The 13591-nt window shown below is 40.2% G+C and overlaps 1 protein-coding gene across 5 annotated transcripts; it reads left to right on the top strand.

Moving 5' to 3' along the window:
• The first annotated feature begins 1581 nt into the window (after nucleotides 1-1581).
• On the top strand, nucleotides 1582-13401 carry wiza (WIZ zinc finger a). Of its 5 annotated transcripts, XM_058641171.1 has the most exons (10): nucleotides 1596-1686; nucleotides 1963-2041; nucleotides 2193-2266; nucleotides 3416-3883; nucleotides 4063-4815; nucleotides 5712-6065; nucleotides 7926-8140; nucleotides 8240-8426; nucleotides 8505-8649; nucleotides 12529-13401. In XM_058641171.1, the coding sequence occupies exons 3-10, from the start codon at nucleotides 2242-2244 to the stop codon at nucleotides 12734-12736; spliced, it is 2355 nt and encodes a 784-aa protein (XP_058497154.1). In that variant the 5' UTR covers nucleotides 1596-1686; nucleotides 1963-2041; nucleotides 2193-2241; the 3' UTR covers nucleotides 12737-13401. The 5 variants fall into 5 exon arrangements, with proteins under 5 accessions (XP_058497155.1, XP_058497157.1, XP_058497153.1 ...); XM_058641172.1 differs by lacking the exon at nucleotides 1963-2041 and having other exon boundaries at nucleotides 1582-1686; XM_058641170.1 differs by having other exon boundaries at nucleotides 1588-2041.
• The last annotated feature ends 190 nt before the right edge of the window (nucleotides 13402-13591 follow it).

The raw sequence follows: 13591 nt of genomic DNA, 5'->3' as shown, positions 1-13591 counted from the left end.
CAAAGTAAAAGCAGGTTGTCTGTGTCGCTTTGCTAGACTTTAACTCGCGGTCCGCGGGCCACATGCGGCCCCCAATTAATTCCATGCGGTTCACAAGTTAATATGAAGTTATTAGCAAGTTTATAATAGTTTTTCATTAGTTTTGACTTTTTGTTTTTTTAAATTGGCTCGTTATAATTAGGGTTTAATCGGGTTTGCTAGTTTTTATTCATTTTTATTTTTTGTAAATGCTTAGTTTTAGTTTTTTTTAATATGGTGTATCTGCCAGGTGAGCGATTCATAAAAGGTGATAATAAAAGTATTGTGTCTCAAATACAACCTTTCAAAATTGCCAGCAGAGAAAAAAATAAATACACTTCATATGAATCCAAAAGGATTATGTTTGAAATTAATCTACAAAGTTGAAAACTAAGCACATTTTCGCTGCAATTGTAGTTAGTTTTAGGTTATCTTAGGGTTTTTTAAGCTCTAGTTTTATTTTTAATTCAGTGAATGAAAATGTTTTTTTTTTTCAGTTTCAGTTTCATATTAACTATAACAACCTTGGTTATGAGTTATTTATGTATGTTTTGTTTTAATTAATAAATTAATTTTGCATCATAAATACATTTATATTGTAAACTATTTATCGTCCCACACCAAAACAAACACTTTCATTTTGAAATTATGTGAAATATCATCATAAATATTATTGTGTCAAGAGGGCAGCCGTCTGTTCCATCACTGAAGCTGCCCATGGCGCAGTGCTTCCGGGGTGCAATCCCAGACTTGATCAACCTCAGATTGGTCACCTTGGTGAGAGATGTATCATAAAACCATTTTGCTCAAAAAGGTTTTTCTCACTTGATTCCCTACTGACCACCAGTGGGCCCCACATCATGTTGGTCCTGCTTTAAGTTAATTAAAGAAAGTACGTGGTACACGTAAACATTGAGAACAGAACTCTTTACATTTAAACTACAGTTATTTGGGTAAAACTTTGAGATTGCTGCAGGGCATTTTTGTTATGCCCTCATTACAGTAAGAAGTCAAGTAAAACACACATACAGGTACAATAATTACACAATATACACAGTGGCGAGTGAAGTATTTTTAACTGCAATACTGTATTATGTTCAGTAAGGACCACGCCATGTACATTTCACCAGTCACACTATAATCACTTTGTTAAGTACTTTAGTGGCACCACGGTGGTATGATTTCTGTTATCCCAACAAGTAATTTTAGATTCAGGATGATCCAATATAACCTTTGGATCATCCTGAATCTAGTGAGGTCGGGGAGTGTATTGACACTGTGAGGAACTGAGCAGCCTCAGAGGAGGTTTATGCTCTCTCCTCTCTAGTTGCACTGTTTCCTCTTTAAACCAGTTAATCCAGCACATTTGTTTTATTTACTTTCTTATTTTACTCCCAGTCTTTCTCAGTCTTATCCATCTTTTTTTCTAACACAAATAATGTATTTTAAGATTCTGCTGTCCACTAGGTGTCAGTGTAGTTCTGTTATCGAGTCCATGCTGCTTGAGTTTGCGACAGCTTGTCATATAGGTTTTTTTTCTTTTAATATGAAAACACAGCAGCACCGGAAATGTGGGGAACTGTACTTCCGCTAAGCTTGTCTTTGTGAAGCTCTTGTTTTATTTTGAGACGGTCTGTTTAGCCTTTTAGATAAAATATACTTTTGCTGGTAAGTGTTGAGTTAACGCTAGTTTCTAGTCGGCAGCGCAGTGTTTGCGCTTGTTCGACGTTTCTTTCAAGATGAAAATCTAACTACTGCTAGCGAGTCGCTAACGTTAGCATGGTGTACGAGTGTTACAAAGGGAGTATGAGAGTTACCCACATTAGCTGCCGTGTCAGAAGATCCGTTAATTTAACTACAAGTTTACCACAAGTCACTGCCTTTTTCCTCTTAGAGATTATTTTGTTGAATTATGCACAAAAAATAAACAAGTTTTCCTCACAGTGAACAGTATTTAAAAACTTAGGACCTGCAGATGTGTAGATGATTCATAACGAGCTGCTGTTGTCTGTCAGAACAACAGGTTTGTTATTTTGGTTATACTCATATACCCTATGTTTTTCATTTTGAAAAGCTTTGACAATATTATTAAACCGTGCTGATCCAGTTATTCTTGTGTTGTCAAATATAGTAATGCTTTTTTTTCTCTTATTTTTAAACTGCACTGATCACAGGGTCGACGAGAAGTCAATTTTTTCATCCTTTAAAAAGTAATTTCTCAACATGTCAGCAAACACTGATGCACAAGGTAAGAGAGACACCTATACGGTCACATTATTTTTCATGTCACACCAAGACTTGATTGATTGCATCTGTTTGTCTTGTGTCATCCCCCTCATTAGATCTCACTCCTAGTATCACAGTAGGATTATTACTCATTATATTAGGTATTTTATTTAACAAAACAAAACACATAATTTACTTTATTCATGGAGACCTACATCATTTGTCACAGTAAGCATTTCATCGCTCATATCACTTTTAAAACTTTATATGTATATCCATAATATAAATGAATTTGTTCATTAGAGGCATCACATTATGGATTTCTTCCATGCAAGCCATTTTCTGAGTTTGCCGTTCACACATGATGAATGCAGCGAAGCATGAGCTGCGTCTCAGTTCAGGGTATGCAGCTGACTGGAAATCTGACTATGGAATCGGTGAAATTTGCGTCATGGCTCTTCCGTGATATTGCGGCACAAGTGGATACATTTCTAATGTCACCATTAACTTGGCTTAATTTATGAAAACAATGACTTGCTTCATTAAAAATAGCCATTTGAATTAGTTGACACCAAAAAGGCTGCTGCTGCTGAGTTTTTGACCATTATAAATGTGATGGCTTTTAGATAGGCAATCTACTTTTGGATTTGTTTGGCTGCAATGAATCCACCTGTTGTAGCATTCACAACAAAAGTACCACATTTGGAGGAGCTTACGAATTGGGACAGACGTTGCTGATTCACCGTGATGCATTTTGACACCTTCTGCCACCCAAATTCGGCCAACAAAGGCGCTGGATCAGACACATTCACAGCATCAGGAGAACCTCCGGAGAATTCAGGAGAGTTGGGTGGAGCCTGGCTTGAGTATTCATGAAGCAGGACACTCATTCATTCTCATTCACTTGCTGTGGATTCTCCTAAGTTTCTCCTGTTGTGTTCTCACATGAGATCACTCTGACATAACTGGAGATTATATTAGGGAATTAGCAGGAGAATCTGGAAACATTTCTGTGGACATTTGCATTCACATATACAGTCCCTCCACAAACAATCAGCTGTTGTGTGATACAAAAGACGCTGACTTTAAATTTAGGAAAAAGAGACAACTGATATCTGTTGACTATAGACACAATCTGTGGTGACAGACTCCCATCTGAACTTCCCCACAGCAACACCACAGCCAGTCATATGTGAAGTGTGTGGAACATACTTTGAGACACGACGGGGACTGTCAAGTCACGCCCGCCTCCATCTGCGGCAGCTTGGTGTGACATTGTCAGAGAGCAGTGGAGCTCCCATAGAGCTTCTCTACCAGCTCATCCAGGAGAGAGATGGCTCCTACCCAAAGTTCAAAGCAGACTCATCTACAACTGAGCCGCCCCTTGTCCCCTCGCAGCTGGAGTCCAGGACTCTCTCAGCACCAGGGGACAAGAGTTCTTCCTGCAATGCAGAAGTTAGAGTCATGTCATCTCCACATAATCATGAAGGATCTCCAGTTAGATCTCCTGTTAGAATTAAAGAACCAACATCTCCTGGTCTTAAGTATGCTGAAGGTAGCAGCTCGTCATCCTCTGTGCGCCAAACGACAACCAAACCACTGTGGGCACCACTGGAAACTGACGCCCCTATTAGATTAGGTATGGCTGAATTCTGTAGCAAATGTTTTAAGGAAATGTTGAAAGTAGCAAGGTGAGTAGATGTTTGTGGAAGATGGCACTTAAAATACCCAACTGTATGGCTATGGATGTAACATTTCTGTTTTAACATTTCTGACTTGACCTTTCTCCCATTGTTTTCTTTATTTTTGCAATTTAAGACACCCATAATGAGGTCCATGTGTGCCAGCTTTGTGGCTGCTGGTATGAGACACGCAAGGGCCTGTCCAGTCATGCTCGGGCCCACCTGCGCCAGATTGGAGTCCCTGACAGTGAGATTAAGGGCAGTCCCATTGATTTTCTCTATCAGATGATGGAGGACGAGGACCTCAAGCCCGTCGCCAGTGGACACCAGGAGTCACTCACCTCAAACAGTCCCCTTAAGTCCCCTTCCAAACGTTCCTCTGATCTGTCCTCTCCACGCTCTTCTCCCCTCAGTAAACGACCTAAAGCAGCAGAGGATCGTATTTGTATTCTATGCGGGGAAGAGTTTGAGAATCGTAAAGGCTTGGCCTGCCATGCTCGCTGTCACCTGCGTCAAATTGGGGTGACTGATTTGATGGGGAAAGCCTCTGCAATCGAAACTGTCCAGGAGCTGATCAATACTGGCATGTTAAAAGCCATGCATCCCCCCAAAAAATCTGCAGTGGCATCTACAGCACGAGCCAATTCTCTTTCTCCAGCCTTGGGCCAATCCCGGAGCCCTTCAAAAGGCATGCAGTCTTCTCCAGCTCCTGTTAACAAGGCCCCTAAAGCTAAGAAAGGCTTTCGGTTTGCAGTGGACCCCCTCCATAGAAAGCCCAAGCCTGAGCCTGTGGAAATGGAGGTGTCTGTTCAACCAGGGGCATCCAGTAGGAACTCACCCATACAGGCGTCGCCCAGTGCTCTTGGTTTTTCAAAGCCTTCCAGTGCAGGTAAAGTAGTCAACCATTCTTTTGTAACATTGGTTGGCGTAGACTGGTTGTTTAGTAGCTTTTGTACTGTGAGTTAAGTAAGACTACATCCAAATGAGTCCCTTTTCATTTAAAAACACAACAATCTGCTCTGGATACACCTGCCATCCACATTTTAAAATGTTTTAATGAAGGCTGCTGGATCTGTTCTAGTTTATTATTGTCTGTGCAGGCAGAAACAATGAGGCAGATACTTCCATTCACTTCCTGAACGTTTTTTAACCAAACTCTTACATTCACATTCATCTCATCATCAGAACATAAGTTCTTGTTCTTACTTTTCATTAGGGCTGAATGATTTTGAATAAATATCTTATTGCGATTATTTTGACAGGAATTGCGATTGCGATATGATTTGCGATATTACAGGGAATTGTCATTTTTACATAATTATTCTCATTTTCATTCAAAAAGCATGATTACTGTGTGATATTTGTGCAGATCTAAGAGAAACAAATATCTTCTCTTCAGTCTTTAGAATAAGATGTGTATAGGTCCGGTCAATAATTAAACTAAAATTATATTTTGACACACATTTTGGCTTTGACAGATGTTGCACCTCCTGCGATTTGAAAATTGCAGTACACCGTATTGTGATTTCGATAAAAATTACGGTTAATTGTTCAGCCCTACTTTTCATCATTGTTGTTTCTTGTTAGTGGTCATTTCTAAACTAAGTAAAAAAAACCTGCAGCAAACTACCAGCTTCTTGTTAACATTGGCACATGCATGCCTAATGAATGGTCACCTGATTTATGCATTGTAATCTGAAAACGTTTTAAAATTAAGTAGTGAGATGGTTGTAGCCTTACATTCACTTTCCATTCATTCATTTGTGTGTGGATGTATCCCTTCAGTTACCTCCACAGATACAGACATGCCACCAACGGTCCTTTGTGACTACTGTGGCCAGTTGTTTGACACCCGCAAAGCCCTGTCCTGCCACGCTCGTGCCCATCTGCGCCAGCTTGGCCTCACCTGGTCAATCAAGACATCGCCGATTGACCTCCTCAACGAGGTCATGTTGCAGGATGAAGAGAGCAGGAAAGGGTCTCCGGCATCAGGCAAAGCCACACGGACCCCACAAGGCTCTAAAAAGCCTCTTGATAGCCCTCAGGCAAGGGAACCAGCCTCCAACAACTGCAACACACCTCTGGATTATTCCATGAAAGAGAAATCCGCGTCTGGCAAGAGTGGGACCTCGCTCCCTGGTAAGACATTCAAATCACTGTGAAGTGTTTCCTTGCATAGTGGTGGATTTGCCTTCAAGGAATAAACGGTGTTGTTATATGTAGTGAATCAATCTTGCGTACATTGTCCTGGTGCCATAAATACGTTGAGTACATAGTTGAAAACAGCCCCTGACAAATGCACTCAATACAGTGAGTCTGAAGTGGGGAAAACGTAAGTGCCAGGACTCCCCTTATCCATATGAGGCGCACATTGCTGTATTACTAAATCATTAAACACTAAATTATGAACTAAATTATTATGTTTCAGTAAATAAAAGAGACCAGAAGATATTAGTAATGTTCACAACATCTATTTATTTAAATGTCTAGTCCATAATAAACTAAATACTTTTTGCCAACTTGTATATTTCGATTATCCTCAACATTTCCAACAGTGATTTAAACTTCAAACAGCATTTTATGTGGTGTCTTGCTGTTCTGCTGTCTTCCAGCACACAAATGTGGCAAGTGAATATAACAAAACATTAATGAACATTTTTAAACACTTAGATATTGTAACAATAAAAAATAGAAACTCTAAACACTACAGACAAACACTAGACTCTCACGAGAATGAGTGAATGCCAAGTCACATGCACAGTGCACCCCTGGAATCTTATGATAAGTGCTGTTACGCAAATAAAAATGCAGGTATGCAAATAAAAGTGTTAGTACGCAAATAAAAGTGTTGGGATGCCAAATAGTCAAATTAAGAAGTGTTAATACTGCGCACTGGACATTACCAGCCCACTTCAAGCTTTATAAAGTGTGTCCACCAGTTTTGGGAGATTTCTGAGCCTTTTTTCAAAACATTTAAAGCTACAGTGTGTAAGTTTTGGTTGGTTTTTGTTGTTATTATTAATATTATTATTATTATCCTGCCTCTGTTTGGTCTGTGTAGACAGAAATGTTTTAACAAATGAGCTCAGACAAGCAATACTATCAGACCTGACTGATGGAAGCATTTGTTTGTATACAGCGCCAGAACAGGGGCAGGCGGGGGCAAGAAACATTTATCCCATCAAACCAGTTTTCTTTGACGCCTCTTTGTGTTTTCAGTCATACTCCAACCTGTTTGCAGCTGTCTCACTTTACTAGCGCAATGTTGTTGGTGCCTCCATCTGTCTAATCACTCCCCGTGTGCTTTTTTTCACTGTTAAAGGTTACACACTACACTTTTAACTGTATCTGTGAAGGGGCCTGGTCATACTTATCTCATTCCGTGCACACAGCAAGCCACTTTTCTGCTGTTCCATTCACACTCAGTGTAGCACATGCATAAAGCACGGCTAAATCAAACTAGATTTGTGTGTAGATTCTTTGTCTGCATGAGTGGATGACAAAGTGGCACCAGCGCCCCCCACGGGAGCCTCATGTGGAGGATATAGCGGTAGGGGATGAATGATACCCTAGCAGTGAACATGGAAAGTATGACCCCAAAGGCCTCACATATGAGGCTGAGTACAACAGATAAGACAATAAGAAAACACCAGCCAACTTGTTTTGTAACTCAGACTTGATCTTTAAGGTTTAATCTTTTTTTTCTCCTCGTAATCTCACAAAAAACACACTGTAATCATTACTCTGCAATTTTATGTAATTGTCTCTTGTTGTTTTTCTACGGCTGTGCAACAAAATGCAGATACACGTCGTAGGGCATTGGCTTAGAGATGAAATCATTAAAGGCAGTGGGAGATTGGGCCAGTTGAATAGATGGTATTATACCGTAGTTGTCATGCAGTACTAGCACTGCAAAATGATCTCACTAAATTGGTAATACATGACTAATGCTCATCCTAAAGAACTCATCCAAAAAGTGTCTCATCCTCTTTGTGTCAGACACATCCTGTGAGCTTTGTGGGTTTAATTTTGAAAACCGCAAGGCCCTCGCCAGTCACGCACGGGCCCACCTCCGACAGCTGGGAATCATTGAGTGGAAGGCAGACGGAGCGAGTTCGCCAATTGAGCTCCTCAGTGAGTTGATCCGGAAAGACCCAGTCAAAGTGGCAGCAATAACACGACGCTACCGTACAGGAGACCTTTATATCAAGAAGGTGGGCTGTGCTCTAGACAATGCTTTTAAAGTAGTGTTCAGTCAGATTGGAATATATTTCAAACTATTGATGTACCGTACCGTTTATTTGTTCTTGCAGTCCCAGAAAAGTGCTGCTTCGCCCTCACTGTCCACAGACTCTGACTCTGTGCTGGGTGGTAGCTGGAGGCCTGAGCACAAGGCGAGCAGAGAGGACTTTGGCGCCATGGCGGGCTCATCCAGACAGTCGCAAGGCCACACACGGACAGTTGCAACCCACAGCAACCCCGGTGTGCGCTCTCCAAGGGGTGAGAAACGATATACTGTGTTATATACTGTAATGATTCTTGTGCATGTTAATATAACGCCTCTCTGTGACATTGCAGGTGTCCATCCACCAAAACGCAAAGTGCCCACAGGGGAGGGAAATCATCAGCCGTCACGGTCCGGCAGCATCCCAGCTCTGCTGCCAAAGCCTCCATTAACGCCGCTGGTTAAGCTGGTGGGCAAAGTCTACTCACTCAAGTGCAGGTCAGTCAAAGGTTGCAAAACTAATTCCTGTTGTGAAGCCTCGAGATTTGGAATTTGAATCTGAAAATTCACGGACCTCACCTGCAACCAGGCACCTATTGGTCAAAACCAACTGTCAATCACACTGTGCCCTCTCATGTGCCTTTTCTTTTGCTTAATTTAACCATAAAAGGACCTGATAATCTCCTGTGCTTTCGTCTATTTTTCCACAATGAAACAATATACAATAAACAATATCTGGCAGTTATTTACAATTTACTGCATGCTAAAAAAAACAGTTTAAACCATTTAAAATGAAGAAAAACAAAAAGGTTAATTTAGAAAAACACTGCAGCTGTAAATGAACAACAGATTTTGCATGTTAAATTAGTAATTGGAACCGTATGAAACATATTTAAAATAACATTTTTTTGAGCTTTTGTGTCAAAAAGCAAAAACAGGCCAAAAATGTCAAACTATGTACAGGTGTTCTTCCCACTCTCTCCTCTCTGGTGACAAAGACGCTGATTCTCCAGCTTCCTGAAACAGTGCGAGTGAAATAACCACACGTTGACTTTGACGTGCAAATTGTCCGCTTTCAGAAACTATTGAAATTGTTCCTGTAGCACCAACCTGTTGCCTAACTACGGTAAAGTGCAAAGTGCGCTACACTTGAGGCCTTTTTCTACTATTGTCCCAGCTCGCCTCGCCACGGCACGGTTTAGGTTGGTTTTCCACTACAAAAATAGTACCTACTCAACGTGGGTGGAGTCATCACTGCACGGCTGCATGAAACTGCGGTGACTTTGTTTTACGCTTGGCACACGCAAACAAGTGACAAGTGACTTGTAAAGCAGTTGTTTTCAGTGTAACTGAATCATTAGAATCAGTTAATTAAAAAGATTTGTTCACTACTTCCTGCATGACCTGCATGACCTTCCTGTTAAGTCTTTTTAACTGATCTACAGTTCGGCATTGTTCGGCTTGATTCTTGTGTCAGACGTCTCTTCCTGTGACAGCACTCTGACCAATCAGTGGCCAGCAGTTACGCATAGTGACTACTCGGCTTGCATGGAACCTCGCTATAGCAGGTACTAAAAAGAAGTACTTGTGCTAGTGTGCTTGTGCTTAACCGTGCCGAGGCGAGATGAGGCGAGGCGATGGAGGTGGAAACACGCCATTGGTGTTAAAGGGTTAAGACCATTAACTCCTCAGGAGAAATTTACCCGTGTTAAAAATCAAGTGAGAAGTAAGCTCATTTTCCCAAAGACTTTCATTCAATCTAAGTTCTTTCGTCTGGACATTGTCCTTATGTGAAAACACAAATGTTGACAAAAGTTGCTCCCTACATTCTGCTGAACTTTTCCTCACTTGTGGACAAGTGTCCTGCTTCTGGCGTGCATGAGCGACTCGGGTGGCACCGCTCACCTGGATGGTCTGGACTTTATCTTACTGTTGTGAAAGCGCCTGATCCAGACGGTCTCCCACTGTGTTTGTCATATGTTAACGGTAAAACCTGGAAAGTGTCCAGACTCTGGATATTTCCTGAAATTCTACTAGGGGGTTCGGGATCGGGTTGAGAATGATGCACTAACAGGGTACAGGCACATAGTGTGATTTTCAGCAGTTTGATTTGTCAGGAATGTGGCATGTATATATTGTTAGTATTTTAAATACGTGTACAGAGAAGGTTCATACCACAGTATGCCAAGCTCAATTCTTGGGAAATGTGTATTAGATTATCGGGAATACGTTTAATAAAAAAGCTGTCATTTTAGGTTTGAATATTTCAATTTAATGGGAACATTAAACTTCATGAATGACCTTGAAGAAAACATACAGAACATATATCATCAAGTCAGACTGTGGTATTAAAGGATTTTTAACAGCCTTGAAGCTGCCTAAAGCAACACTATAACTTTTGTTGGACGTGCTGTCAATGTAGCAAACATGCTATGATTAAAGTGGATTTTTAATGACTTATGTCGCTTTGCACAACCGGTTAAAAATAGCAGGGGTTTGTGTGTGTGAATGAAGCAACGGGAGTAAAAGCCAGCAGTCGACTCCTTAAACCGATTTTCCATTTTTCTGCAAAAACGATGTCCCAGTTGCCAAAAAAACCAGTGTAGTGAAAGCAGGTCATACAGGGGACCAGTATAAGCTCAGATTATGCCTTTTTTTATTGCCATTACTTTGTGCAATCAGCTTAAACACCCTAATGACAAGTTTAAGCCAAAAAGTTGTCAGTTTCAGCTCGAAGTTACGCACTTCCAGCCGTTTTCCCTACAAACGCTCGCCAAACTTACACAGAGCAAGGACAGAAGTTCAAGCTGCAGTGTGGGACCAGAATGGTACGTTTTTCAGTGAGCAACGAAGAAATGATTCTGAAGCAGTTCTTTAAAGATAATTTAAATGATTTTGCTTTAAAAGAATTGACTTACTTATCAGGTAGAGCTGCAATTAACGATTATCTACATAATCGATTAATCTGTCAGTTATTTTCTCGATTCATCGAGGAATCGTTTGGTCCATAAAATGTCAGAAAACGTTATAAATTGTTGATCGGCGTTTGTCAAACCTGGAAATAATGAGGTCTTGTTTTGTCCACAAAGCAAATGATTCAGTTTAAATGAATTCTTTGTTACATGGAGCAAAGAAATGAAGAAAATATTCGCAATTAAGAAGCTAAAACAATCAGAAATCCTGTTTTAATCGTGTAAAAAGCTTCAAACCGATGAATCGATTATCAAAATAGTTGATTAATTTAGTAATCGATTTAATAATCGATGAATCGAGTAATTGTTTTAGCTTATATTAGTTATATAGATATGTAGTAGAGTAGCAGTGCTGATGTCTTGAGGAGAGAATGATGTAGGGCTGCAACGATTATTCGATTGTTTATTTTTTGATAAACAAAGTAATAGGTTGGCGTGTTTTTTTCAATAATTAAAGCAAGTTTTCTGATCTTTCAGCTTCTTATACGTGAATATTTTCTGGTTTCTTTGCTCCATGTAACAAAAAAATCATTTTGGTTGGTGGACAATACAGGATATTCGAGAACATCATCATTTTTAGTTTTGGTGAAGAATGATCAACATTTTTCAACATTTTCTGACATTTTAGAGACCAAACAAGTACTTGATTAATCAACAAAATAATAGACAGATGAATCAATTTTTGAAAATAATAAACAAAACAGAAGCAGCTGGACTGTGTGGCATTCAAATGGGGTCGTTTATCACATTGTGATTTGTAATTATAAATATTAAGAGTGGCCTGTGCCACAATAAAACATTAAACTTGAATGAAACAAGGAGAGAATGCACTGCACCGCCGCTATCTTCTGATTGTGGTCCTTGGCAGTGGGAACAATAGATTAATAACAGAACAAAATGTGAATGGAATGAAAAGACACCTGGTCATAAAATCTCCCAGAGATCTACGGTAAAATCATCACCATATCTCACCGCGCCACATCCACAAAAAATCACAAATCTGTGAAGAGTTACCGCAAATTAAGTTACCCACACACCCCATAATGACAATATCCAGAAGACCAACGCAGACACTCATTCATGACCTGTGAACACTTGACATCATGTTTTGGCGCACTGCGCTGTGAGTGTAAAGCAGGTTCAAGCTTCCGCCTCACAACTGGAAACACATGTCACGCTGCTCGAGAAAACACGGTGGCCTCGTAAAGAAAGGCCCAAAAACACATGAGCACAAGCAACCATAACAAATTAAAGTGATTATACACTTATACAAACATACTTAGGGGTAGTTTGTGCCAATGAACCCTCCTAAAATGTCACACGCGGGACCCTTTTCTTGATGATTGTGTTCATTTTCAACACAGACATTGATATTGTGGCTATTATTCTCTCTCCTGCTCCTCAGGTTCTGTGAAGAGGTGTTTCACGGCCCGCTGTCGGTTCAGGAGCAGTGGATCACTCACCTGCAGAAACACATCCTGTCGCTGGGCTACAAAGGCAAAGCATCTCCACCTGCTTCTGCCGCTGCCGCCGCCGCTGCTGCTGCTGCTGCTGCTACTGCTGCTGCTGCTCAGGTGGCAGCTCCAGCACTCGTTCAGCCAGTCGCTGTCTAGACCTTTTGTCATCGTCATCGTGGCAGAGTAAAGACGACGTTTCTATGTTTCAGGTAACATAATAGTTGTCAGAGCTGTGGAAAAAAAAATAGATGTTCCCTTTCTTGTACTTGAAGTGTTAAACAAAACAGAGCCATAGTAGAACGCAGGAGAACGTTACCCACTCAGGTAAAATCCACTAGAACAATAGATCACAGCACTGATTACTTGTGATTTTTTAGGGGGGGAATAACGATTCGTGTTTTCTTCCTCCTGCTCATTCATACATTCCTTCCATGTGTGCAAATGTAAAAATGTGTTAAAAAACAATTTAATTATCAATTTAAGTAACACACCCACTCAGAGACCAGTCTTCACCAAAGTGGATTTATTTTGTCTGCGGGCGGAATTTCACTCGATGTCAGATATATAATTTATGCCCTTTATCAACTGAGCCTTGTTTTTTTTTAATGTGTAGTTTTAAGCATTTTTACTTTTCTTTTTAAAACATTTAAGAAGAAGAAGAATTAATAAAAATCACACACTGATGAACGTTACACACACGTTTGTGTAACGTAAGTCTTGATCATGTCTTCTTCAGGTAACATTACTGGTCATAAACTGATCTTTTTACTTTTTTTAATACACTTTATGTAATGTCAATTAAAATGTGTCTTGTATGTGAACACAGTATATGAAACATGCGTCTTATTTACTAATGCCGTACATAAATAAATAGGAGTGGCACTTTAGTTTTATCGACACCAGCTGTAGATAACACCCGGTAACACAATCCAATATATTGAACCGTTTCCAATGAATCCTAACACGTGGATTTGTCCTCGTCTCAATTAAGCCATGTCTTTTTGTGTCGTT

The sequence above is a fragment of the Solea solea genome, chromosome 10 (assembly GCF_958295425.1).
Source record: "Solea solea chromosome 10, fSolSol10.1, whole genome shotgun sequence".
NCBI lineage: Eukaryota > Metazoa > Chordata > Actinopteri > Pleuronectiformes > Soleidae > Solea > Solea solea.
The sequence above is the reverse complement of the archived record's forward strand: the minus strand, read 5'-3'. Positions and strand labels throughout refer to the sequence as shown.